General features: G+C 45.8%; 1 protein-coding gene across 2 annotated transcripts in view; it reads left to right on the top strand.

The window, feature by feature from the left end:
* Positions 1-26830, top strand: part of EGFLAM (EGF like, fibronectin type III and laminin G domains) — a 112445-nt gene that overhangs the window by 72342 nt on the left and 13273 nt on the right. For both annotated transcript variants that reach the window (XM_079994757.1, XM_079994758.1), the window contains 6 exons: positions 6975-7100; positions 8803-9046; positions 14847-14958; positions 15247-15363; positions 17852-18032; positions 26275-26353. In XM_079994757.1, the coding sequence (XP_079850883.1) occupies positions 6975-7100; positions 8803-9046; positions 14847-14958; positions 15247-15363; positions 17852-18032; positions 26275-26353 (859 nt within the window). The remainder of the gene's footprint in view (positions 1-6974; positions 7101-8802; positions 9047-14846; positions 14959-15246; positions 15364-17851; positions 18033-26274; positions 26354-26830) is intronic.

The raw sequence follows: 26830 nt of genomic DNA, 5'->3' as shown, positions 1-26830 counted from the left end.
TGGCATGCTCCTCAGTCATGTGGCCTTCACTGAGCTATCAATGGCTACTAGTCATGATGGCTATCCTCTGCCTCCCTGGTTGGAATACCAGTTGCCGGAAGAGGGCTCTTGTGTTTGAGGGTTTCCCACGGGCATCTGGTTGGCCACTGTGAGAACAGGATGCTGGACTAGATGGGCCATTCGTCCAATACAGCAGACCCCTCTTTGGAGCTGCTGGTGCTGTGTGAAAGACCGGCACTGTTGGGGTCACCACCACCAAACTCTCCTTTGCCAGGCTGAGCATGTGCCACAGCAGTATCTGCAGCAACCTCCATCTCTCACTCCAGTGCTGCAGAAGGTGTTCCATTGCTGATAAGGGCAGTTTCCTAATCCGTTCCCCCAACCCCATTTTCCCTGGGAGACACCGTTATACGTAGGGCTTGCCTCTGAAGATGGTTCAGAAACTTCAGCTAGTGCAGAATTCAGCGACCAGGTCGCTCACCGGAACAAGGCGGTTTGGGCATATTACACCGATCCTGGTCCGACTGCACTGGTGTATCTTCTAGGGCCAGATCTGATCCTCAAAGGAGTATGCACTTGCCCTCCAGTTGCCAGTCTCATAAGTTCTTTCAGAAGAAGTCAAGGGCATTAGCTATGGGTCTTTGGAAGTGGGGCTGAAGCCAGTGACCCATTCACATCCTTCCCATTGGCCCTCCCATGAAGCTAGTTTTATTTAGGTAAAGGTAAAGGTACCCCTGCCCGTACGGGCCAGTCTTGCCAGACTCTGGGGTTGATGCGCCCATCTCACTCAAGAGGCCGGGGGCCAGCGCTGTCCGGAGACACTTCCGGGTCACGTGGCCAGCGTGACATCGCTGCTCTGGCGAGCCAGAGCCGCACACGGAAACGCCGTTTACCTTCCCACTAGTAAGCGGTCCCTATTTATCTACTTGCACCCGGGGGTGCTTTCGAACTGCTAGGCTGGCAGGCGCTGGGACCGAACGACGGGAGCGCTCCCCGCCGCAGGGATTCGAACCACCGACCTTTCGATCGGCAAGCCCTAGGCACTGAGGCTTTTACCCACAGCGCCACCTGCGTCCCCCAGTTTTATTTAGTTACTTATTAAAAGGGTATATACAGTCCCATTTTTTTCTCCAGTGCTCTTGGAGTTCGGGGAGGGGGTATTCTTAGGCTGGATACTTAAGGTAAAATGGTAAGATCTGAGAAACCCACCTCTTCACAGCGACAGTTTTCTTAGATTTGGAAGAATTTCATTCTTTATAGAAAGCACGTAGGGCTGCGAAGGTTGTCTTTCAAAATTCAGACAGCCGTTCAGTTTAGCTTCTTGCAGCATTCATTAAATTAAGAATGAGATTGTATACAGCTCATGTTTTGCATTGTCCAAGAAGTCCTGAATGCCCCGGTTTGAAGATTAAAGTGATAATGTTGATTTGAGTGAACAGATGGGAAGAGAAGAGTGATCAATTGATGGCATGTCTCTCGAAAAGGTCTTTGATTGGATTAATGGGCTTTTATTCGTAAACCCTGATAACTCAATTCAGTCCCCTCAACGCTTCCTTTTCAGCAAGTTGTCAAGGCTGTCTTTCAGTCTTTAGAATTTCTTGCTAGTGGCATTTCTATCAACTCATTCATCAGTCTTTAGGGAAGAGATGAGTTGGGATTTTATTAGCATAGAAGTCAAGACAGGTTGGTTGACAGGCTCTGCACACTTACCTGGGATGAAGCCACACTGGAACTCAGTGGAGCTTACATCTGAGGAGACAGGCCTGGGGTTTCACTGTCAAGTCATTCATTGTTGCCTGAAATGGGTGGGGATCCTGTGGATTATCACCACAAACAGTTTTTTAATAGAGCCCCAGACGGAATTTTGGAGATAATTCAAATTCTCTGGCAATGTTAACAGCTACAGATGGACCCTGAAGCCAGACTTATGGGCTTCTAAGCCCAAGGAGCCTCCAAATGACTACTCAGTGGGTGGGGCCTGTGACAAACAGCCCCACATGGCTGCAAGACCTCATGCTGGTTGCCTGGGGTCCAAGACTACCCAGGGCCCACAAAGTGTTTTGTTAGTTGTTACAAAATTCTTCCTTCTTCTTTTAAATATAGTATAGTCAGAGTGGCCAGCTAAGCATCTAGAGAGGCTATTTTATTTTATTTTATTTTATTTATTTTAAATAATATGTTCTTAGGCACTTCTGCAATGGAAGAGTGTTTATTCCCAAGTAAATGCATTCAGTTAAAGCTATGGTTTTCCCAGTAGTGATGTATGGAAGTGAGAGCTAGACCATAAAGAAGGCTGATCGCCGAAGAATTGATGCTTTTGAATTATGGTGCTGGAGGAGACTCTTGAGTACTGCAAGAAGATCAAACCTATCCATTCTGAAGGAAACCAGCCCTGAGTGCTCACTGGAAGGACAGATTGTGAAGCTGAGGCTCCAATACTTTGGCCACCTCATGAGAAGGGAAGACTCCCTGGAAAAGACCCTGGTGTCGCGAAAGATGGAGGGCACAACAAATGCATTCAGCACAAGGGAGGAGGAAGCAAACTCTGCATGATGGTGGAAATCTGGATTGACAAACCTTATTGATTGATTGTCTCTGATATAACAGGAATGTAGGAGCAATTAAAAAGCATGGGATGTTGGAGCAGATGGGAGAAGAGAAGTGTTAATTGTATGCTGTCTTCAGACACAGCTCTCTGACATTATGCAGTGAGGACCTTTCGGTGCCACAGCAGAGAGAGAGAGAACCTTCATCTCTTCCAATGCCCACGATCACTGCCGCCCATGCCAACCCTTGGATGCCCAGTGACTGTGTTGGTTCCTGGAAGGGCGGGCTGGGTGACCAGACCAGATGGAGAACCTGCTTTATTTTGTCTATGCCTGTCCTATAAAGCTCAGCAGGGACTGTGGTGCAGCTCATTCTTCTCACTGTCTGGAGGTGTCACACTATGGCATCCACCTAAGCTTAGCAGCTGCCACTAACCCTGGTACTGCTGCATCCCATAGAGTTGTGGTGATTTCCAACTCATGCCTGGACTTCATGTGTGGGATGGGAGTCTCCTGAACCACATGCCAGGATTCACGTTGGCCCCAAAGGGCTCTGTCACCCTGGTAAGGCCCCAAAGCCCAGGGTCTATGTTTACCTAACTGCACCACTGTCCTCTGGGAACCATCTGAGGAGACATTGCCAAGACTGCTTGTCCTTCCTGCTTTTGGGGAGAGAGGCACTGCAAAAATCCTTCTTCCTATCCTGAAAGAAGCTCTTCTTCTTCTTCAAAGGTTAAATTGCAGACCCTGCCTCTTGAGAGTTTTGAGAAATCTGGGTAGTGGCTTAGCTTTAAAGTTACTAGCAACTCCCATAGGTGACAAGCCCCAATCCACTTGTGATATAATTATGGAATATCCTCAGGGGGGGGAAAACCTTTTCATTGCCAAGAACAAAGTTGCTTCTCTAAGGAATTCAGCCTTGCTTCATGTTTGTGATCGATCCTGGAAATCAGTTAGGGGAGAGCATGAGCTCTGTTGTTGCTGCCACATGTGTGCAAAAGGAATTCAAAAAGGAATTCAAGTCTAGTCCTTATAGTTGCCAGAGCTGGGGCTTAACTCCTGCGTTGGAGAAGCAAACTCTCTCTGTATTTTATTTCTCCCATTTTTTTATGTTCCCATTCAAGCTATGTCCGTGGGTCGTCTATAGCTGGACATAGGCTTCTAATAGATTTTGAGAGCCAGTGTGGTGTGATGGTTAGAGTGTTGCACTAGGAGCTGGGGGAGCAGGGTTCGAATCCCCACTCAGCCATGAAGCTCACTGGGTGACCTTGGGCCAGTCACCATCTCTTAGCCTAACCTATCTCACAGGGTTGTTGTGAGGATGAAATGGGGAGCAGGAGAACCTAGGAGAGCCTAGGAAGATAAAGGTGACATAATACTATTAATACTAATAATGCCAAGGCAGGTTTGTATAGATGCAGGCAGTTCGCTGTGGGTTAAATCACAGAGCCTAGGACTTGCTGATCAGAAGGTCGGCGGTTTGAATCCCCGTGATGGGGTGAGCTCCCGTTGCTCGGTCCCTGCTCCTGCCAACCTAGCAGTTCGAAAGCATGAAGTGCAAGTAGATAAATAGGTACCGCTCCAGCGGGAAGGTAAACGGCATTTCCGTGCTCTCGCCAGAAGCGGCTTAGTCATGCTGGCCACATGACCAGCATGACATGTGGCCAGTCATGCTGGCCACATGTATGCCAGCTTCCTTGGCCAATAAAGCAAGATGAGCGCCGCAACCCCAGAGTCGGCCATGACTGGACCTAATGGTCAGGGGTCCCTTTACCTTTCCCTTTATCATTGAGATACTGGCAAGTCTTAAGATGCAAGCTGCACATGACAAGTGTGGTCCATGATTAGATTGCCTGATAACTTCTACATTCACTAAAAGCAGCCATGACTGCTCCACGAACTATTTGGTCTGGGGCCATGGTGCAAGGCAGATTGTTGCATGACTGACAGATTCCCATGACAAAAGTAACTTCCCCTGCACACATAACTGTGGGTCAGGGAGAAGGATTCTAGCCTAGACCTGTGCCAAGTTAAGGCTAACTTGAGCTGTTATGGCACCAAGTCTGGTTGTTAAAGATGTAACATACTCCTCCTAGTGTCTCTAGTACTAACTAATACACATACTTTACTGCAGCTAAATACTTTGTGATGCTAATTATTCTTTCGGAATTGAAATACAGTGGTGCCCCGCAAGACGAACGCCTCGCAAGATGGAAAACCCGCTAGACGAAAGGGTTTTCTGTTTTGGAGGCGCTTCGCAAAACGAATTTCCCTATGGGCTTGCTTCGCAGGACGAAAATGTCTTGCGAGTTCCTGCGGGTTTTTTTCCCTTTCCCCCCACCTTTTCCTAAGCCGCTAAGCCGCTTATCAGCTGATCCGCTGATAAGCCGCTTAACAGCTGATCGCTAAAAGCCGCTAAACCGCTAAAAGCGCCAATCCGCTAAGCTGTCAATGGGCTTGCTTTGCAAGACGAAAAAACCGCTATACGAAGAGCCTCACAGAACGGATTAATTTCGTCTTGCGAGGCACCACTGTAATGCAGATTTGCGGCAATGGGTTTGAACTATACCTATGTTTTTTCAAGTGATACCAGGAGTTTGGGCCTCTCCCTTCAATTGGCTTGATATTCTAGGTTAGATATCGTCTGAACCCATGCATTCAGTCATGTTACACTGACTCTTGGAAGATGCCACTTCCAAGCTATTCTGGTGGTGCCTTTCGAGATTTTCATTTAAGCAGCCTAAATATAGAGACTTAAAAATGAATAGGCTGTAGAAATGCTGCTGTTTGTGCAGATTTCTGCTTGCACAACAGATACTCCCCTTCCTGACCTCTCCCCTGCAGCCCCCAGCACACCCTCAAAATCTGCTCCAGAGAAATGAGGGACTCTCTGGAGCAGATTTTCAGGGAACACAGGGAGAAGAGGGGAAGGAGAAGTCTTGTTGTGCAAGCAGAACTCCACTCATGACCCAGTGGTCAACTGGGTGAGCATAAATTGCAGCAGACTATTGTTGGACTAAGGGACGTGGGGGGCGCTGTGAGTTAAACCACAGAGCCTAGGGCTTGCCGATCAGAAGGTCGGTGGTTCGAATCCCCACGATGGGGTGAGCTCCCGTTGCTCGGTCCCTGCTCCTGCCAACCTAGCAGTTCGAAAGCACGTCAAAGGGCAAGTAGATAAATAGGTACCGCTCCAGTGGGAAGGTAAACGGCGTTTCCATGCACTGCTCTGGTTTGCCAGAAGCGGCTTAGTCGTGCTGGCCACATGACCCGGAAGCTGTACACCGGCTCCTTCGGCCAATAAAGCGAGATGAGTTCTGCAACCCCAGAGTTGGTCACGACTGGACCTAATGGTCAGGGGTCTCTTTACCTTTTATTGTTGGACTTGTGTTCCTCCTTGACTATGAAGCTCCCTTTGTGGCTTTGTGCCAGTCACTCTCTGCAGCTGTCATTCAACTTTTCACCTTCTCAAGTGTTTTAGGGGAATTATTTGGTTATTACGTTTTAATTCCTACCTCTTAAAACCCCTTTGAGGCATTATTTATCACAAGGAAACAAATTGCTTACCGTATTCATATTTCTTTTGCTAGGATGTTTATCTGTGGATCTGTGTCTTCTTTAACTCAGCTCTCTACTGTGCTGTGGGGAAGAACAGTGTAAATTACTACCGCATATTTTTTTTTTTAAAAAAAGAGAAACACCTTAACTGCACATTTCACAAGATGATGTGTGCTGAAATATTTAAATGCTCCTCAGAAGTATCTTTGAGGCATTCTCATCTGTCAGTCTTCTGACAGTTTCTGTGCTGTTACCTCCAGCCATCTTCCTGTGAGATGGCAAGATGATAGAGATGTTGATTATAAAAGCCCGTATGTTGACAATATGGATTACCTGCCACACAGATGGAACTGTTAACAGTGTAGCAGCAGCTAATAAGCTTAGACCCTGCTGCTTAACACCTCCAGCTCTTACTACAGCTTCCCCCAAATGCAGAAGGAACAAAACAGCACTTAAGATAATTGAGGTTAAACAACAGAGAGAGAGAGAGAGAGAGAGAGAGAGAGAGAGAGAGATGGTACTTGCGTTGTAAACAGTCTGGCAGTGTGTGGAGATTTGAGCAACCTGACCAAGAAAAAAAAAACCTAATGAAAAGTGGGAGACACCACCAGTCTGTTTGGCAAGTGATCACTTCTGGAAAGTCAATGCAATTAGTTCCTGTTGCTGCCATTTTGTAAAGCCTCGGTGGCCTGCAGCTCAGCCACTTAATCCGGTGCTTAGACTTAACGCGTTGCCTGGGAAAAGATGCATTTACGTGGCAGATCTGGCGCAGATCTCTGTGTGCGTAAGTGATCAAAAACAAGTAGCTCAATTAACCCATCCTTCGGGTACCTTGAATGACAAATCAGTGCGTGTGTTGTTTTCTCCTTTTAGGTGAATGCAGCAGTGGAATTTGCGATGAGGCTTCCTGCATAAATGGTGGCACTTGCACAGCGAGCAAGGCGGACAGGTACATCTGCCTGTGCCCGCTTGGATTTAAAGGGCGCCACTGCGAAGAAGGTGAGAGGAGGACTTGCTGTGGATCTCTGCAGTTGGATGCCAGCATTTGGTGTGTTTTATGGCAGTGGTGTCTTAAGCGATGCCTCCAGATGTTGTTGGACTACAAATCCCATCACCCACCTCCGTTGACCCTTTATGCTTTGGGTGATCATAGTTGGAGTTCAACAAAGTCTGGAGGTCTTTTCACTGGCTACCCCCTGTTACTACAGGCTGTGTCTGCACCCAGTTTAATCAGGAACTGTTTGACTGACTTGCACAACTAACATCCCATAGTTGAAACAAAATAAAAAAATTCCTTCCAGTAGCACCTTAAAGACCAACTAAGTTAGTTCTTGGTATGAGCTTTCGTGTGCATGCATACTTCTTCAGATACACTGAAACAGAAGTCACCAGACCCTTCTATATAGTGAGAAGGTGGGGAGGGGTATTACTCAGAAGGGTGGTGGGATTGGGTGATTGGCAGATAGCTGTGATGAGCCTGTTGACGACTCTTAACGACTGCAATAGGTCTTACAGGAAAAAGCAAGGGGTGAGAAGGTGAAAATTGGCTTTGTCATGTATAATGAGATAAGAATCCAATGTCTTTGTTCAGACCAGGTTTCTCCATGGTTTTAAGTTTGGTAATAAGTTGCAATTCAGCAGCTTCTCTTTCCAGTCTATTTCTGAAATTCCTTTGTAATAGAACAGCTACTTTGAGATCTTGTATAGAATGTCCTGGGAGATTGAAGTGTTCTCCTACTGGTTTCTCTGTCTTGTGGTTCCTGATGTCAGATTTATGTCCATTTATTCTTTGGCGTAAGGTTTGGCCTGTTTGTCCAATACAGAGAGCTCCCATAGTTGGTTGGCTACACACTGGTTTAATGCTGCTTTGTACCTCACCACTGTGGTTTGCTTGCAATTTAGAATCTCTTACATTATTTCTGCTTTCTGAAGTCCTGCTTTCTTTCCTCTTCCTGCCTTCTCTTTTGTTACTCAAGTGTGGAATGCTACACACACAAACTTCCCTACATTCATGGCATCCCTGTCCAAAACAACGTCATACGCGAGTGATCATACTGACCTGGTAGTTTTCTATTGTTTCCAGGCCTAAGCAAGTGATTTCTCTGCTACATTTTCACATCATTCAGTTCTGTATCAATTGGGGGAACTTTCATAAATGCCTGTTTATATCCCTTTGCCTCCCAGTTACGATTGAAATGGAGCTTGCTTCACTTGTGGTTAAGAAAAAAAATCTACGGAAACCATACTGACCATAAATGGGTAAGGTGGAGTACCTGATGTCCGTGTGGACAAACCCCGGTTTCCTACATAATGGATAGCAAAGTGCTATAAGTGACATGGCCTTCTCTAGCCTGCTGCCTTTGAGATATTTTGGACTACAGCTCCCATCATCCCTGACATGCTGTCTGATACTGATTGGAATTGTAAACATCTGGAGGACCCTAGGTTGTGGAAAGCTAGACTACACAGATGTGTGCTATTAAAAATTATTATTAGTTGTATAATAAACCATCTCATTTGTAGGTTTCTGAAACAGCTTTGGGCTGTTTTGTAAGTTCTTTATCACTATTTGTGATAGTGTTTCAATTTTATATGTGGTATGGTTTCTAGTATTGCTTTCTACAATGAAGTTTGAAGTTGAAGTAGACTTTGTTTTCTTGAGGGATTTTAAGTAATGTGTTTGCTTGCCCTGGTTTTTCAGCTTTCATTCTCATCATACCTCAGTTCAACGAGACTTTGAAATCCTTTGCCACCATCCCCTGGCCTTTGGAACCACAGAACTACCTTTCCTTCATGGAGTTTGAGGTCACCTTTCGTCCCGATTCGGCCGATGGTGCCCTTTTGTACAGCTTTGACACAGGCAGCAAAGACTTCCTGTCCATTAGCATGGCAGACGGCTATGTGGAGTTCAGGTTTGACTGTGGTTCAGGAACTGCTGTAATCAGGTAAATGCAATTTACTAATTATTTCTAGAATTAATTAGCCATAATTTTTTTTGGCTGTAAAAAGTATCTGTAATTCTATACTAAAAATAAAAATACGATGGGTGGAATCCAAAGTAGCGCATCCCCCCGAAATTTTTTCTTTGGGTTACCACAACCCTTTGTAGCAAATTTGGGGAGGAGAGGGGCACAGTTCCCATTGCACAAATGGAAATACATGTGCTGATGGGATGGGCTAGACGAATACCTCCCCTGGAATGCAAGTTGTCCACCAATGTCATAAACTGTGGTTATTTTCATGGGAAGAAGCTTCCCCTGGTCTCATGTGCTCCTTCCTCTTCCAGCACAGCAATGATAAGTACCATATTTTTCACTCCATAAGATGCACTTTCCTCCTCCTAAAAAGCAAGGGGAAATGTGTGTGCGTCTTACGGAGCGAATGCAGGCGGGAGGCTCTGCTCAGCGCTCCCTTTAAAGAGCCGCATGGAGCGTGTGTGTGGCTCTTGGGGGCTTTTCCTGAGGAGGGAGAAGGGCTGCCTTGGGGGAGCCTTAGCCGCACACAGCCTCTCGTGGGCAGGGGATGAAGGCTCCCCTTGCCCGGAAGAGGCTGTGCGTGGCCAAGCAAGAAGCCAGGAGATCAGGTAGAACCTTGTGCACCTGAGTAATTGGGGCATGGGGATTGCCTTGTTTCCTTCATGAGAAACCAGGTCATCATAAACCATGGATATTCATGGCATCCCCCAAAGCATCCAGTTTATTGTGAAGTGGCCTGCCCCTATTCCTTACTGCTTCCTTTGTGCTAGCAAATATGAAATTATTAAGCGTTCATAACCTGAATTTTCAGCACACACATCCACTAGTGCACTTCACAGAGAACCAATGGCCCATATGACTCTTCAACTCATAGAACTTCCTACAGAACATTCTATCTAGTCATTATGTAACCACTAGGTAATACTATGGAAGACCCACGTTTTCTTATTTTTCTCTTCCCTCCTTGTTTCTTTTTGTTTTGTATCATAACTGCTAGTCTTTATTTCGAACTGTAAACTGCCTTGTCAGAAAGGCAGTATATAAATTAAAAAATGCAAATCGCCATAGTGTCATGGTGTGCACAAGTTTTCAACATATTTCACACCACCTGAACCTTTTAACTTGAAGATGTCGAGGACTGAACACGGGATCTTTTGCATACAAAACATGGTGTGTGGTCCTCACCCCCGTCTTAGCTATGGCCTTGGATAATTGTAACACTAATTGCTGAAAGCGGACGCCTTCCATGACAGAGATCTGTGCAGGAAAGAGGACATAATGTGCATATTGCTCATTATTAAGTAGTCAGCCCCATCTGGCTTTTTAATTACATATCGATCTGAGGTGATTATTACCCTATTATGTATCGATTTATCTTAGGTAATTAAAGCCTAATTGTTATTAAACGTAGACCGCGAGTGGAAAGGCTGGATGACATTGGCAGATGATGATTATTACTTTTTTTCCCAAGAAAAAGAGATGGCGGGAGGATTATTTAGTAAAATGTTTTTCTAGCATTTCCGAGTAGATATTTACTTGAAGAAATGTTAAGAGCTCATCAGTGACAAGGTGTAAAATGTGACATGCATTTGAAATCCAAATTTGTGCACTGTTAAAATTGACATGACATTTCAGCATCTTTCATAAGTCTTTGCTGAAAGTAACATGTCTGGCGGGAATTTAATTTGCATCTATCCATTCTATTTCAGCTGTTTTTCTGTTTTCTCAGATTAGTGACAATTTGTAAAGATTACTGCAGTGCTTTTCAAATTTTTCCTTTGGGATGCATGGAAACGCAGTTGCGAATTACGATTCTTTCTCGTGGTCTCTCTTCATAATTAGGCTTATGGTTACAATGGCGCCTGATGTATGAGAAACATTGCTTGAAATTTAACTGTAACAGGTTGTGTAAAACATACAGCACGATTCATACACTCCTGCAGATCTCCATGGAATGTTCTTGGATCTTTCAATTCATTCTGCTTCCAGCCTACTTGTTGCCAGTCCTCAGCTGGTTCTTCCATGACTCACATAATTTTTCCCATCTACCCTGCTCTCTGGGCCGACCCACCCATGAGGCAAGGTGAGGTGACTGCCTTGGGCGGCAGGATCCACAGGGGCATAAAATCCCGATATAGATAATTGTGTCCCCTCTTGTTCCTGATGTAGATCTTCATGCACCCCTTCTTCCTTATTGGGGGGGAGCGCCATTTTGTGGTTAGACTTGGGTGCCAAAATGTATTGGATCATCCCTGCCTACTCCTTTCTATGGCTTTTATACATTCACAAAGAGATTTTTTAGTATTATTAACATTTCTATCCTTTCCTTCCCCCCAAAGGAACCTGGAAGGGCCAGCAGCAAAACAATAAAAACAACTTTTAAAAACCATTAAAGGTAAAGGTAAAGGGACCCCTGATCATTAGGTCCAGTCGCGGAAACTCTTGGGTTGCGGTGCTCATCTCGCTTATTGGCCGAGGGAGCCGGTGTACAGCTTCCGGGTCATGTGGCCAGCATGACTAAGCCGCTTCTGGCAAACCAGAGCAGCGCACGAAAATGCCGTTTACCTTCCCGCCGGAGCAGTACCTATTTATCTACTTGCACTTTGACGTGCTTTCGAACGGCTATGTTGGCAGGAGCAGGGACCGAGCAACAGGAGCTCACCCCGTCACGGGGATTCAAACCACTGACTTTCTGATCTGCAAGTCCTAGGCTCTGTGGTTTAACCCACAGCGCCACCCGCGGCCAGCAGCAAAACAATAAAAAAACTTTTAAAAACCATTAGGAACATCTACCGTATTTTTCGCCCTATAGGACGCACCGTCCCATAAGGCGCACCTAGTTTTTTGGGGGGAAAATAAAGGGGAAAAATTATTTCCCCCCCCCAGGCGCGGGGCTGGGGCGGGGGAGGCCCGAGCTTCCCCCGACCCCAGTCCCCAAACAGGCAGCTCTCTGCAAGCCGTGGGTGCCCAGGGCTGGCTCCCGCTGCTTGCGGAGAGGTCCGCGAAGCCTGGACGCGCTGATATCAGCGGGCGCAGGCTTCGGCGTGCAGGCACCTCTCCGCAAGCAGCGGGAGCGCTCCCGTCGCTTGCGGAGAGGTCCGCGAAGCTTGGACGCGCTGAGCTCACCTCTCAGCGCGCCCAGGCTTCGGCATGCAGGCACCTCTCCGCAAGCAGCGGGAGCGCTCCCGCCGCTTGCGGAGAGGTCTGCGAAGCCTGGACGCGCTGAGCTCAGCGCGCGCAGGCTTCAGCCTGCAGGCACCTCTCCGCAAGCAGCGGGAGCGCTCCCGCCGCTTGCAGAGAGGTCCGCGAAGCCTGGAGGCGCTGAACTCAGCGCACGCAGGCTTCGGCATGCAGGCACCTCTCCGCAAGCAGCGGGAGCGCTCCCGCCGCTTGCGGAGAGGTCCGCGAAGCCTGGACGCGCTGAGCTTGGCGGGAGTGCTCCCGCTGCTTGCGGAGAGGTCCACGAAGCCTGGAGAGCGAGAGGGGTCTGTGCGCACCAACCCCTCTCGCTCTCCAGGCTTCAGCGAAAGCCTGCATTCGCCCCATAGGACGCACACACATTTCCCCTTCATTTTTTGAGGGGGAAAAGTGCGTCCTATAGGGCGAAAAATACGGTAAATACACTTGAAAATATTAAGAGCATCTAAATGATTAAGCATAATTACATACTTTTGGTTTATTCTATACTGATTTGGTGAGTGAGTTGTACAGTAGCTTAGATCTCCTTAGAAGTCATGGCTTTGGTGTAAAATGCTAGCCATTGCACCTGCTGCTCACTCCAGACACAATACAGTTGGCATGCTAAACATCTGAGCACCTGAACTTTGGAGAATGACAGTGTTTGCAAAGCAAACTGCCTTCATAGCCCTCTAGATTGTAGAGATGCACGGAGCTGGGATGGGAACTTATTCTAAAGCTGGCTTGGCGAACTGGGAGCCCATGAGCCACATTTGGTGCATGAAGCGTTTTCAGCTGGGTCCCAATTGCAACACCAAGTTTTAATTGTGGTGTGGTAAAGAGTTTACCTGTAATTTCACGGCAAATTTATTTTAAGAAGTTAAAAGCAAAATGTATACTCCATATGTTAGCATTGACTTCTCTCTTGGTGGTGATGGAAGGGGCACCATAACTGTGAAATGTGTCTCACGGGCTAACTATTATAGAGGCTAAGCATCTGTGAAGTAGCAAAATACATTTCTGGCACCTAAATCAGGTAAAGTCCTTGTAATCCTACTTTTGCTAAGTATCGCCAGGGGAGAAAGTACAGGCAACTCTCAGCTTACATGGGGGCACAGTCTGGATATATAAAGCCAAAATTGTGTATACTCAAAACATATTGGGTTCAATAGCGGGTGGGATTGCCAAATACTTTCCCCCTGGATGCCAACCTCCTTTCCTGTTCTATGGGTGTCAGGTGCTGTAGTGGTTCTAAGGGAGTTGCTCGTGCTTAAGTTGCCACCACTCCTGGCTAGATTGCCTGGTTGAACCATTTCCCTCTGGACAGCCTTGCACTTGTGGCTGTCTCAGTCGCTGGCAGAATCCGTCAGTGGGCGTTTCTTGAACTTCTTCCAGCAAAGAAGTTCTTTGACACCCAGTCGCCTCCTACTCTCCCTGCGCGGAAGTCTTCTGCGCAGGAAGGGTGTGGGCAGCGGAGGACCCGTGCTCTCCCCGCTGGTCTCCGATGTGGAGTCCAGGAGCCTTTTCTCCGATTCCCCCATCTGCCCCCCTTCTCCACTGGTGCTACGCTGATTTCCTTCCCCAGCGGATGGGCTGCCTCTCTCCTTACTGGGACCCTCTCCGGCATCCCTCTGGAGCCCTCTCTCCTCCCTTGGCTCCGATGGCAGTTCCCTGACAGGTATCCATGGGGTCAAGGTAGGCTGGTGGTTGCAGCACCATGGATAGCTCCATGGCTTGGCGGTGAACTGAAACCTTATGGGTCTCTCCCTCCAGTCCACCTTTCCTAAACTCCACCCCTTGGCCTGAGGAATGGGTTCTTAAAGGGCTGACCCACTGGCCTGAATATGCGTTCTTCATCTTTCTGTGGGCTTCTTTCTAGTGCACTCCTTGTGCCATTGGGTAGGCATAATAGGCTAGGAAGCACTTGGTTCCTTTGCTGGCTCAGAGTCAGGAGACAGCATCTTTGAGGATCGTCTCAGGCTCTGGACCACCAGCCTCAGATTGTATGGGCTTGGCCAGTTCCTCCTCCTCCAATTCCAAGCTTTCCATGGAAGAGTGTAACTGTTTGATTCAAATCTAGGACCCACGTACCTATGGGACCACTTCTCCTGGTATGCCCCACAGAGGACCTTAAGGTCCACAAATGACAACATTTTGGAGGTCCCACGTCACAAGGTGGTTAGATTGGTCTCAGCTAGGGATAGGGCCTTTTCAATACTGGCCCCGACTTGGTGGAACACTCTGTCACAAGAGACTAGGGCCCTGCGGGACTTGACATCTTTCTGCAGGACCTGTAAGACAGAGTTGTTCTGCCTGGCCTTTGGTTTGGACTCAGTCTGACCCTTATGTCTTTCCCTACCCTTACGGTTTTGATGGTTTGGGCTGCATTTTAAATTGCATTTTAACCTGCATTTTAAATTGGTTTTTTCCCCCCTATTGTGCTTTTACTGTAATTTTACTGGTGTTAGCCACCCTGAACCCAGCTCTGGCTAGGGAGGGCAGGGTATAAATAAAATTTATTGTTATTAAATGTAGGAAGATACAAACATCTTTGGGCCTCTGGCCTTTTTGTTCCATTTCCTTTTTTAAATAGGAGTGAAGAACCCATCAGTTTGAACCAGTGGCATGAGCTCAAAGTGTCTCGCACCGCAAAAAATGGCATATTGCAGGTTGATCAGCAAAGGCCAGTTGAAGGAATGGCAGAGGTAAAAAAAAGTTTTATTTATATATTTATATGTACATGGAATGGCTTGGTTTTAAATATTGGATTTATTCGGGTTTTGGATGTTTGGTTTACTTATTTTCTTGTTCACTGTCCAAAAACAAAGTAAGTGGTTGAACAGAAATTCAGCTATGTTGTAGCAAAACAATGCCAGTGGCACTGTCCCCCATGTAGATATAAAATACTTGGGAGGTATAAAAAATGTTTGGGAACATAACCTAAAGCAATCTGACCCCCTGATTAATTCTGATGCATTTTTTCCCCCTGATAGGGAGCTTTCACACAGATTAAGTGCAACCCTGACATATTCATTGGTGGAGTACCAAGTTATGACAGTGTAAAGAAGAACTCTGGCGTCCTGAAACCTTTCTCTGGGAGTATTCAAAAGGCATGTGTGTGTTTGTCTGTATTTATATAATCTGTCCTTCCTGCAAAGAATTCAGACCTGTCTTTCAGAGAAGTGGTAGAGCATTCCTCAGTTGTCTCCCATCCACAGGTACTCAGCTAGCCCAAGACTGGATTAACTTCAGAGATGGACCAATAAGAGGTGCCTTCAGATCTTTCTGTGCTATCCACACTCTCTGTGTGCAAATGCATTCTGGCTGTTGCTCAAGCTGCCTCGGAACATTTATTTTTGGCGCTTGAAATTCTAGCACCCTAGCAGAGCAACCCAAAGCCCTTTGAGGCTGAGCTGAGCTTGAATGGAACAGAAATGTCCCTCCCCTTACCTCTGCTGGTTGAACTGCTGCTGGCAGTCAATGGCAGGAAGGAAGCCCACTAGCAGCACTCCCAGAGAGCCAGTGTGGTGTAGTGGTTAAGAGCGATAGACTCGTAATCTGGGGAACCGGGTTCGCGTCTCCGCTCCTCCACATGCAGCTGCTGGGTGTCCTTGGGCTAGTCACACTTCTTTGAAGTCTCTCAGCCCCACTCACCTCACAGAGTGTTTGTTGTGGGGGAGGAAGGGAAAGGAGAATGTTAGCCGCTTTGAGACTCCTTAAAAAGGTAAAGGTAAAGGTACCCCTGCCCGTACGGGCCAGTCTTGACAGACTCTGGGGTTGTGCGCCCATCTCACTTAAGAGGCCAGGGGCCAGCGCTGTCCGGAGACACTTCCGGGTCACGTGGCCAGCGTGACATTGCTGCTCTGGCGAGCCAGAGCCGCACACGGAAACGCCGTTTACCTTCCCGCCGGTAAGCGGTCCCTATTTATCTACTTGCACCCGGAGGTGCTTTCGAACTGCTAGGTTGGCAGGCGCTGGGACCGAGCAGCGGGAGCGCACCCTGCCGCAGGGATTCGAACCGCCGACCTTTCGATCGGCAAGCCCTAGGCGCTGAGGCTTTTAACCCACAGCGCCACCTGCGTCCCTTAGGGACTCCTTAGGGTAGTGATAAAGCGGGATATCAAATCCAAACTCTTCTTCTTCTTCTCTCCCACTGACTGGGGCCAGCAGAAAGCCCTGAAACAGGCTGTTTGGAAGGAGGGCCTGAGCTGAGCAGCTACTGGATTCCATGTGTCAGCACTGAACCTGATTCAGATATAATCTAGCACAGGGATAAGGCCCAGTCATTCCACCCCTGCCTTCCACCGTGACTTCCATGAGTAGCCAAGGTCTAGGTGAGGCAGTGGCTAAACCTCTCTGGAAAGCCCCATTGTGGAGTGGAGGATTGGACTGCACCTGAAAGTATCTTCTCAATACATTCTTTTAGGATTCAGAAAAACAAGTGAACTAATGATGGTGGCAGGTTTTATCAGGTTTTAGGTTTATTTCGCTTTTTCCAAAGTGCATGGAGATAATCCGTATGAAGTGGCTGCAATATTCTGTTTGATTGCAAGTGCCTCTTGAAATGGGGAGTTAAGCACTTGCTTTATATGAAATTCTGAGCTGCCCGTAGGAGCTAAGCTACTTGGAGCACTCCCTTGGGCTTGTAAATTGCCAAATGCTTGATCATCTGGAAACTTTAGAAAATAGTGAGAGGTTCTGTGGTTGTTGTTTTTCCTTTCAGATACTGTGATCTCTATACAGCTGAGTGGCATAGCTACTTTAGGAGGACAAGTATGCTCCATAAAATTGGGGTACACAGAGCAGTCTCTTTTGCATACACCCAATAATAGGTCCATTCCTTTTCTTTCTTTCTTTCTTTCTTTCTTTCTTTCTTTCTTACTTAGATTTTAATCCCCCCTCAACACTCACATTTACAGTTCAGAGTTTTCCCTAAGGTGCACATTTTGTACAGTCTTACCCTTAAGTATTATTTTTTTATGCATTTTCCCTAAAATAAAGTTTTGTGTGAATGTTTTAAACTAGAATTTGCATTGCTAAATGTGGAGAAGTGTGTCATCTGATTGAAAGCTGTGTTCCAATCCAGGTATAAGTCAGGGAGTGGAGAATTGGGTCAGTTCACTTTAAAACATAGACTGAACAAATTTCTCCTTCCTCCTTAGTATAAAGCTAACTCAGGAGGAATTCTCCTCTTTTAAGGTGAAATTGGTTTCCGTCAAGAAACTTCTTTTATATCTCAGATTTGGCTCAGAGCAGAGCCATAAAATGTGCTCTAAAGTTCAGGCACAGTGCTAATAAATCTGACTCAACTTTTTTTTTTTAAAAAAATAGAGGTTAAATAGTTTTGAGCTACATGGCTCAAAAGAACTCATCCTACTTCCCTTTGAGGATAAACAACAGAATCCTCTGGAAGGCTGTTCTCAGGAAACATACTGTTGAAAATAAACAGATGTTAAAGTGATCTCTTCATATAAAACTTACCTCCTCCAATTTTGGTCTTTTTAAAAAATAAGAAAACACTTTTAGCTTATGATACTGAGTAATAAACTAAAGTATTGAAAAAACTCTTCAACTTCTAACCTTGTCTCTTACACAAAGATTGTTCTGAATGACCGGACAATAGATGTGAGGCAGGATTTCGCATCTGGAGTCAACCTGGAGAATACTGTCCATTCCTGTGTGAATTCCCCCTGTGCCAATGGGGGAACCTGCGTGCCCAAAAAAGATGGCTATGAATGTGATTGCCCATTGGGTTTTGATGGGCAGCACTGCCAGAAAGGTAAAGCTTTTATTTTGTGTTGGAACTGCAAAATCTCCTTGATTGTAGAGAGTAGTCTTGCTCAGATAATGAACTTGCGGCAGCAAAGCCGACAGGGGAATGTCAGTACAAGGTATTGTTTCTTGGTTATTTGTGATTATTTCTTGGCTATTATTGCTGTAATTATTTCTTGGTTATTTGCTCTCATAAATGTGCTCTTCTGTAGCAGAGCAAAGAGAGGAGGCACAGTTGGCACTAATAACAATTGAAAGACACAGTTTGCTTCTTTCTTTATTATCTTACATCCCACTTTTCCTAAGCAGCCCAGGTGGTGTATATGGTTCTTCCCCCTCACAATAACCCTGTGAGGTAGGTTAAGGTAAGAAGCAGCACCTGGCCTAAGGTCACTCACTGAGTTTCATGACTGAGTCAAAAGTTGAACCTTGTTCTCCCAGGTCCTTAGGCTGATGCTCTAACCACACATAATTCATTCTTGAACTCTTCAAACTGGTTTCCATCACCACATTCTGTAGTAATGCGTTTAAAAATCCCATTATCCTGTTTGTGATCAAGTATCTTCTTTTATCACTCATTTGCCCACAGTTTGATGAATGGGGTTGACCACAATTTCTAATATTATATTTTTACTACACCATTATTTTATAAAGCTCTATGATTTGTCATGCCCCTTCCTGGTGGTGTGCCAGGAGTGACCTGAGAAGCCTTCTCTCTTCTTTCATACATAATAATCACCATAATCATTATTATTTATACCCTGCCCATCTGGCTGGGTTTCCCCAGCCACTCTGGGCAGCCTCCAACAAAATATAAAAAATGCTTTAAAACATCAGTCATTAAAAACTTCCGTAAACAGGGCTGCCCTCAGATGTTTTCTAAATGTCATATAGTTGTTTATTTTTTTGACATCTGATGGGAGGGCATTCCACAGGGTGGGTGCCACTACCGAGAAGGCCCTCTGCTTGATTCCCTGTAACTTCGCTTCTCACAGTGAGGGGACTGCCAGAAGGCCCTTGGCACTGGACCTCAGTGTCCTGGCTGAATGATGGGGGTGGAGACGCTCCTTCAGGTATACTGGGCCAAGGCCGTTTAGGGCTTTAAAGGTCAGCACCAACACTTTGAATTGTGCTGGAAACGTACTGGGAGCAAGTGTAGGTCTTTCAAGACCAGTGTTATGTGGTCTCGGTGGCCGCTCCCAGTCACCAGTCTAGCTGCTGCATTCTGGATTAGTTGTAGTTTCTGGGTCACCTTCAAAGGTAGCCCCACGTAGAGCACATTGCAGTAGTCCAAGCGGGAGATAACCAGAGCATGCACTACTCTTGCGAGAAAGTCTGCGGGCAGGTAGGGTCTCAGCCTTTTAAAAGGTTTCTATCCTCTGTCCTCTCAGATCATGTTGGACTCCAACTCCCATCAGCCCCAGCCAGGATAGCCAACAGTCAGGGATGATGTGAGATGTAGTCCAGCAACATTTGGTGGACATGAGCTACATTTTCATTATACAACGCTAAGTCCCTGACCTGCTCTCTTCTGCAATGATAGTGGTAGCAGTGGGTTGTGTTGAGGTTTGAGTACAAGTGAAGCGATCATACAACCACTTGAACACATGCTTAACTTAATAACAAACTAACTGATTCAGCATCCCAGTTTGCATTGTGTGAACTGGCCTTTTGGGGAGGAAATTGCTGTTAACAAAGATTAAATACAAATCCCGAACACAAGATTCCTGTGTCGAAGGATTTGTTTGCTTGTCTGCTGTTGCTGTTGGGTTTTTTGTTTTTGTTTGCTGCATCCATAAAACTTGCATTTTGCCGTTGGGCTTACAGTGTCACCCACACCCCAAAATTTTTTTGTTTCTTTTCTGGGACTTGCGAAACTCTGGTTTTGATGGGCACAACTTAACAACAACAAAAAGACACATGTGAATCCTGCACTTCAGTGGGTTAGACTAGATGACCCTACAACTCTACAATTCTACATGCAAGATAGCCCTTTGACACTTGAGAATTACAAATCCCCATGATTAAATGGTTACAGCTCCCTATATACACTAGGCGAAGTGCCTTCACTCTTTCATAGCAGTTTGGAGTCTAAAAAGCTTCCATTGCTAGAATTAAAAATCTCTGTTGCCTCACACAAGAGATGGAAGCTCCATGTTGTCTTATTCAGTGGGACTTAGCTCATGCCCTTAAGCAAGGGGATTTATAGGCCTTGTAACTTTATCCTCATTTGTGTTAACCGCCAGTGCTGCAATGCAGCCTCTAATCCTCAGCTACACTTTGGCTCCCTTGTAATTTGACAGCAAGAACAAATCCTCCCTCAGTCACACACCAGAGACCACCAAAGAATTCTTTACAAAAGTAAAGGGTCTCCTTTTTGTTGTTGTTCCTCAGAGGAGCTAAGAACCGATATACTTCAATCCAGTGGGTTTCTTAAACCGGCTGAAATTCTCAGTGACTTAAACCGCATGCAGATTTATTCCACTAGGTGGTAGCATCCTTCTTCCATATCTGCCTGGCTCCGCTGAACAGGAGCGGAAAAATATGTTGCTCTCCAAGTGGTGTCTGAGTTTAGGGGCATCCGCAAGCGTGAGTTTACTGTGGACTCTGTTATCATGTGTGCAGGTTTTTCACAATGTCCATATGACATTGTTCTCATCCAAGTAGGCTGGACTATGGCACTTCGGCTGTGGGCCTCACAGTCTAGTGACAAACCCCAATGACTACCCAGAGAGCACCAGGTGATGAGGTCAGTGGCTAACAGGTCTCATGCTGGCACCTGGGCTGGCTTCTCCCTGCCGCTGATCTTTTAACTGCAACAAAATGTTGCTTATTCTTCAGTAATGTGTTTAGCATCAGGGCAGAAGAAGCCAAGCTCCACTATTTTCCTGCAGATAGGTAGCCATGTTGGTCTGCCGTAGTCAAAAAAAAATAAAAAAAAAATCCTTCCAGTAGCACCTTAGAGACCAACTAAGTTTGTTATTGGTATGAGCTTTCATGTGCATAACAGCAGTCTTGCTGCTGTAGTGGCATACAAAAATAATTTAACATCTTCTTTGGGCAATTCCATTCCTATTATTCCAAGTAGAAAGGCCTCTGGTTTCTTAGTAAATGTATTTTTCAACATTTTTTTTCAGTTCATTATATATTTTTTCCCCAGAAGTCGTTCACCTTGGGACACGTCCACCACATATGAAAAAAGTACCTTCTTTCTCTCTACATTTCCAACATGTATTATCATTCTTGTGGTAGATCTTTGCCAATTTTACTGGGGTTAAGTACCATCTATACATCATTTTCATGATGTTTTCTTTTAATACCGTACATGCAGTAAACTTATCCCCTTTCTTCCATAACCTTTCCCAATCTTCAAACATTATATTATGTCCAACATCTCTTGCCCAATCAATCATTACCGATTTAACTTGTTCATCCTTTGTATGCCACTCCAAAAACAAATTATACATTTTAAACAAATTCTTAACTTTAGTATCTAACAACTCCATTTCCAATTTCGTTTTTTCTGTTGCAAAACTATTTTTCTTATCAAGCTTATATAATTCATTAATTTGGTAATATTGTAATCAATAACAAACTTAGTTGGTCTCTAAGGTGCTACTGGAAGGAATTTTTTTTATTTTCCTGCAGTCACAAGAAGCACTTAATTGAATGCTGCGTTTTAAAACTTGAGGTGGACCTACCCCCTTTTGTCAACTTACTCTGATAGCTAATGCCAGGTTCAATAATTATGAAAGCAAAAAAATGCTGAGATTTTGCATAGTTAAAGCTGGGTGCTCCTTTACAAAGATGGGGAGAAGGGTTATTTTGCTGCTGAAAAGTAAAATCTAAATGTTCCTTCCGTTTTATGCTGCTGCACTGCAGAATGTGGAAATTACTGCTTGAACAGTAAGTAACAACTGTCAGACATGTTCTGTAACTGTGAGTGTATGATCTGTGTGTGTTCCTACCTCCATCAAGCTAATGGTGTGATTTAGGCTGCTTTTTGCAAATGTCTGTAGATAACGGCATAATCTGTAGTCATTTCCTGGATTGCACTGCAATGCTACAGCACTATTACGATGAAACTCATAAAGTAGTCTCCTTCCTTGCAGACTGTGACTAGTGAGAATTGCCTCCAGGTTAATATGAGTATATGTGACACCAAGTGGTTTTATAAACATTGATGGAAGTGGTGATTTTGTGGGGTTACTTGCATGGCTGATTTAAAACAAGAACTACAACAACAAGATTATGAGAGAAGAAGAGATAGAGAGCTAGTTTGACAACCAACCAGAAATCCATTGGCTTGCATTGCAAACATGCGAAATCTTTTAATTTGCAAAGGGTGGAAGAAAGCTTGAAACTATGTGTCTCCTATTCTCCAAATTTAATTCCTGCCATTTTCTTTCCAAAGAATTCAAATCACGTGGGGGCAGGAGGCAGAAGGAAGAGTCCCTAATTTGTGTTTCAGAGCCTAGTTGCAGCATTTAAAGTGGATAGAATTGGTCCTTGGCATAATTAATTTTAAAGTCCTCTTTATTTTAGAAGGAGAGTTTTTAAAAAATGTATCAGTTTCTCCATTGCAATCAATGGAATGTGCCTGTTGATTCAAGACCAAGCCTCACTGCATTCAATGCAACTTTGTGGGCCAGCATTATGCATTATGTTTGGCTGGACTGTGCTCAGACAGAATGAAAGTTTCTTATTCCTTTCTGCTGAATAGTTCTCTTGTATCCATACCACGATAAGTTGATTGAGAAATAGTATCTGAGCTGTGTTTTGCCTCTTGGTCCTAAACCAAGCTTCAAATAATTTCCTGCCTTCATTGCCTTGTCCATATAATCTGTGACAGAGATGGGCAAGCCCATCTACAACTCCCTTCATCCTTGACCACTGGTCATATTACCTGAAGCTGATGGGGTTGGAGATGAATACCACTAGTTCTGCAACAAAGGCATCTTTGTGCTGCATTGGGCTGAAATGGATTATGGGGTTTATATCTAGGGAGGGTGGCATCCTCCATCCTCATATTCTTGCTAGTAAGGTAAAGGTAAAGGGACCCCTGACCATTAGGTCCAGTCGTGTCCGACTCTGGGGTTGCGGTGCTCATCTCGCTTTATTGGCTGAGGGAGCCGGCTTACAGCTTCTGGGTCATGTGGCCAGCATGACTAAGCCGCTTCTGGCAAACCAGAGCAGCACACGGAAACTCCGTTTACCTTCCCGCCCGAGCGGTACCTATTTATCTACTTGCACTTGATGTGCTTTCGAACTGCTAGGTTGACAGGAGCTGAGACTGAGTAACGGGAGCTCACCCCGTCACGGATTCGAACCGCTGACCTTCTGATTGGCAAGTCCTAGGCTCTGTGGTTTAACCCACAGCACCACCTGCGTCCCTGGTATTTTTGCTAGTAAATACCATTAAATTCAGTGGTATGTGGTTCCAAGAATTATGATGTTCGTAATTACATAACTGCAGCAGGATCGAATCCAGCAGGTACAAGGTAGACAAACCTAAGGGTTTGTCTCTATGTTATGCTCACTGACCCAGCTCATATGTAGTGCTAAGGCAAAGCATGGAAGTTGGAGCATGTGGATGCTCACAGTCAAAATTAGTGCCTGAGTCACTCTTCCTTCAGTCAACCTGCTGCCAATCTACTACCTATAGCTAAGCCATGGTTTGGATTAGCATTACATCTGAACCCAGGCTTGTGTTTTGGAGAGAAACAAACCATGAACCCAGGTTTGTACATAATGCTAATCCAAATCACGTCTTAGCTGCAGGTATCACATCAGCTGATTGACTGTGGGCGGTGTCAGGCAGCTGCAATTTTTACTGTGAGTGCCTTTGCATTTACATTTTCATTTAGCCATGATTTGGTCTTGGGTTACTTGCAATCTGGATTGCTGTGTAGAAGCCCCTGAGTCCAGTCCCCACACAGTCTGAAATAGATGGCTCAGGTTATAGGGTTTGTCTTTGAGGCACACCTAATTTTCACTGGATTGCACCCAAGACATTCATTTGCAGGAACTAGCAGGGTGATGCTGGGAAATCCTGGTGAGGAATCAAATCAATGTATAAGAGAAACCACTTGGGTGCTTGCCCATGCCTGCCCATGCCAGACCATAGTCTCACAGAGTTTGGCATGCTTAAAGCCTTTCATTTCAGTGGGTTTATATGTGCTGAATGTATAGGATGCCTTTAGCACATCTAGTGCAAGGCACACCTAGGAAGGTTGGAATGTGCTTGGCCCAGAGTGCTGCTCTAGATGTAGAAAATGGCTGGCTCCATACAGCCCAGGCCTTCCTTTGAAGCCTGAAAAGAGTGATGCACAGCACTGCTTGTGTCGCGGGTTGCATTGCATTGTGAGCGGCAGGGTGCAAGACTTGGGTTCCTGCTTCAGCCACACTGGACATTTTCCCTAATTTCATTTGCAGATGAAACAGCCATTTGCCTACCAGGTATTTTTCATATTTTGTTACCGTGCCTTTTATCCCCTGCTTTTCCTCCTTAGCTATTCAGGGAAAGACAGTATTCGCTGTCAAGAGAAAACCAGGAGCTGCTGCGGCAACAGGCAAAAGCAAAAATCAGTGACCACTGAGGGCCGAAACCATACATGATGCAGGATTTCAATTATGGGTCTCCTGTATATTTTTAGGATTTTTTTCAAAAAAAAATACAAGTGTAGGGGTGGGTTCCAAATTGGGCCTCATCTGCACTATAGATTTGAAGGAGTATCATCCCGCTGTAAACATTCATGGCCTCCCTCAAAGAATCCTAGGAACTGTACAGTGGTGCCCCGCAAGACGAATGCCTCGCAAGACGAAAAACCCGCTAGACGAAAGGGTTTTCTGTTTTTCGAGGTGCTTCGCAAGACGAATTTCCCTATGGGCTTGCTTCGCAAGACGAAAACGTCTTGCGAGTCTTGCGATTTTTTTCGCTTTCCCCCCCTTTTGCTAAGCCGCTAATAGCCGCTTTGCCGCTAAGCCGCTAATAGCGCTAATCCGCTAAGCTGCTAATAGGGTTGCTTCGCAAGACGAAAAAAACCACAAGACGAAGAGACTCGCGGAACGGATTCTTTTCGTCTTGCGAGGCACCACTGTAGATTGTAAGGGGTGCTGAGATCAGTTAGGAGACCTCCTGTTCCTCTCACAGAACTACAAGTCTCAGAATGGGTTAACAGCCAATCCCTTTTATCAGGGAACTCTCAGAATTCTAGCTCCATAAGGGAAATCAGGGCCTCCTAACATTGGTGCCAAGGATTGAAACTGTGTCCAGGATGTGTGCTTTGCTGCTGAGCTACACAGGCACAGCTTCTGGGTCTGTCTTTTGCTCCCACCACCCAGGGGGGCTATCAGCAGCTCTGTGGGCATCAGGGAGGGGGTTGGAGAGGTTTAGATTGGACAAATAGCATGGGGGTAAAGGTAAAAGGACCCCTCACCATTAAGTCCAGTCACGGACGACTCTGAGGTTGTGGGACTTATCTCGCTTTACTGGTCGAGGGAGCCAGCGTCTGTCCAAAGACAGCTTCCAGGTCATGTGGCTAGCATGACTAAGCCGCTTCTGGTGAACCAGAGCAGCACATGGAAACACCGTTTACTTTCCCACCACAGTGGTACCTATTTATCTACTTGCACTTTGACATGCTTTCGAACTGCTAGGTGGGCAGAAGCAGGGACCGAGCAAAGGGAGCTCACCCCATCGCGGGGATTTGAACCGCTGACCTTCTGATCGCAAGCCCTAGGCTCAGTGGTTTAGACCACAGTGCCACCCACTGCACACAGCATGGGGGTAGGGAAGGCTTAATATCCGCACACTCTGCTGTTGCCCAAGCAGATTTGGATCACCTTGCATTAACAGCCCTCCCACAAAAATGAGGGGAAGCTGTCCTTGAAATATTGAATGGGTCTCATTTTTTGTTCTCCTCCTCTTTACTCGTAACTGAGCCTTGCTCAAAGGGCACTATAAGAAATGTATAGGAAATGCTCGCCATGAATTGTGTTAGCTGTCTCGTTGAGAAGCCAGAGGTAAAAAAACAACGGCTCATTCTCAATGTATTGCTAATGACAGTCAGCCTTGATAGATTGAGGTGGACAAACCCCAATGAGCCATGATAAATACCTGTCTCACTTCAAAGGAAGATTGCATTGGTACTGCATGTCGTTGTACTTTCTTCTTTAATGCTGTTGAAGGGAACGTTTTTATATGCAGATCCTGCCACCTTAACGTTGGGTTTTCCTTCATTTCCCAGCTGTTATGGAAGCCATCGAAATACCACAGTTCATTGGCCGCAGCTACCTCACCTATGATAGCCCAGATATTCTTAAAAGGTAAAAAAAAGTTAACGGTGGGATAGCACTTATTTATAGAGACTCGATCTGAGGAACCCTTTGTGTGGGTATCTGGTTGTAGAAAGAAAGCAGTGTCACTTTGTGACATGCAGACAAATGGCAGATGCTAAAATGGGATTATAAATGGTCATAATGAACAAAAATGAAATAATACATGTGTCAGAGCTGCCTCTAGGTCCCAGCTCACAGAGGACCAACGCCAGGCTGTCGTTATGTACAAAAGTCTTTATTGAGGTTTAGTTTCCATTTCAAAGCCGCAGCGCGCAGCTCTACGTCTTAAAGCCTAGACCGGCGAAGTACCGTCTGAGTCTCCTCCCCTATGACATCAGTTTAAGATCCTAGCCCGGCTCCACCTTTTACGTTGCTCTCTCCTCCTCTGGGTCCTCCTGCCCGCTGGGGCATTGCCCTTTCTGGACTCTTCCGACGCTGAGTCGCTTAGCTCCTCCCCCTCCCTCC

This window comes from Podarcis cretensis (genome assembly GCF_951804945.1).
Source record: "Podarcis cretensis genome assembly, chromosome: 11".
Lineage (NCBI taxonomy): Eukaryota > Metazoa > Chordata > Lepidosauria > Squamata > Lacertidae > Podarcis > Podarcis cretensis.
The sequence above is the reverse complement of the archived record's forward strand: the minus strand, read 5'-3'. Positions and strand labels throughout refer to the sequence as shown.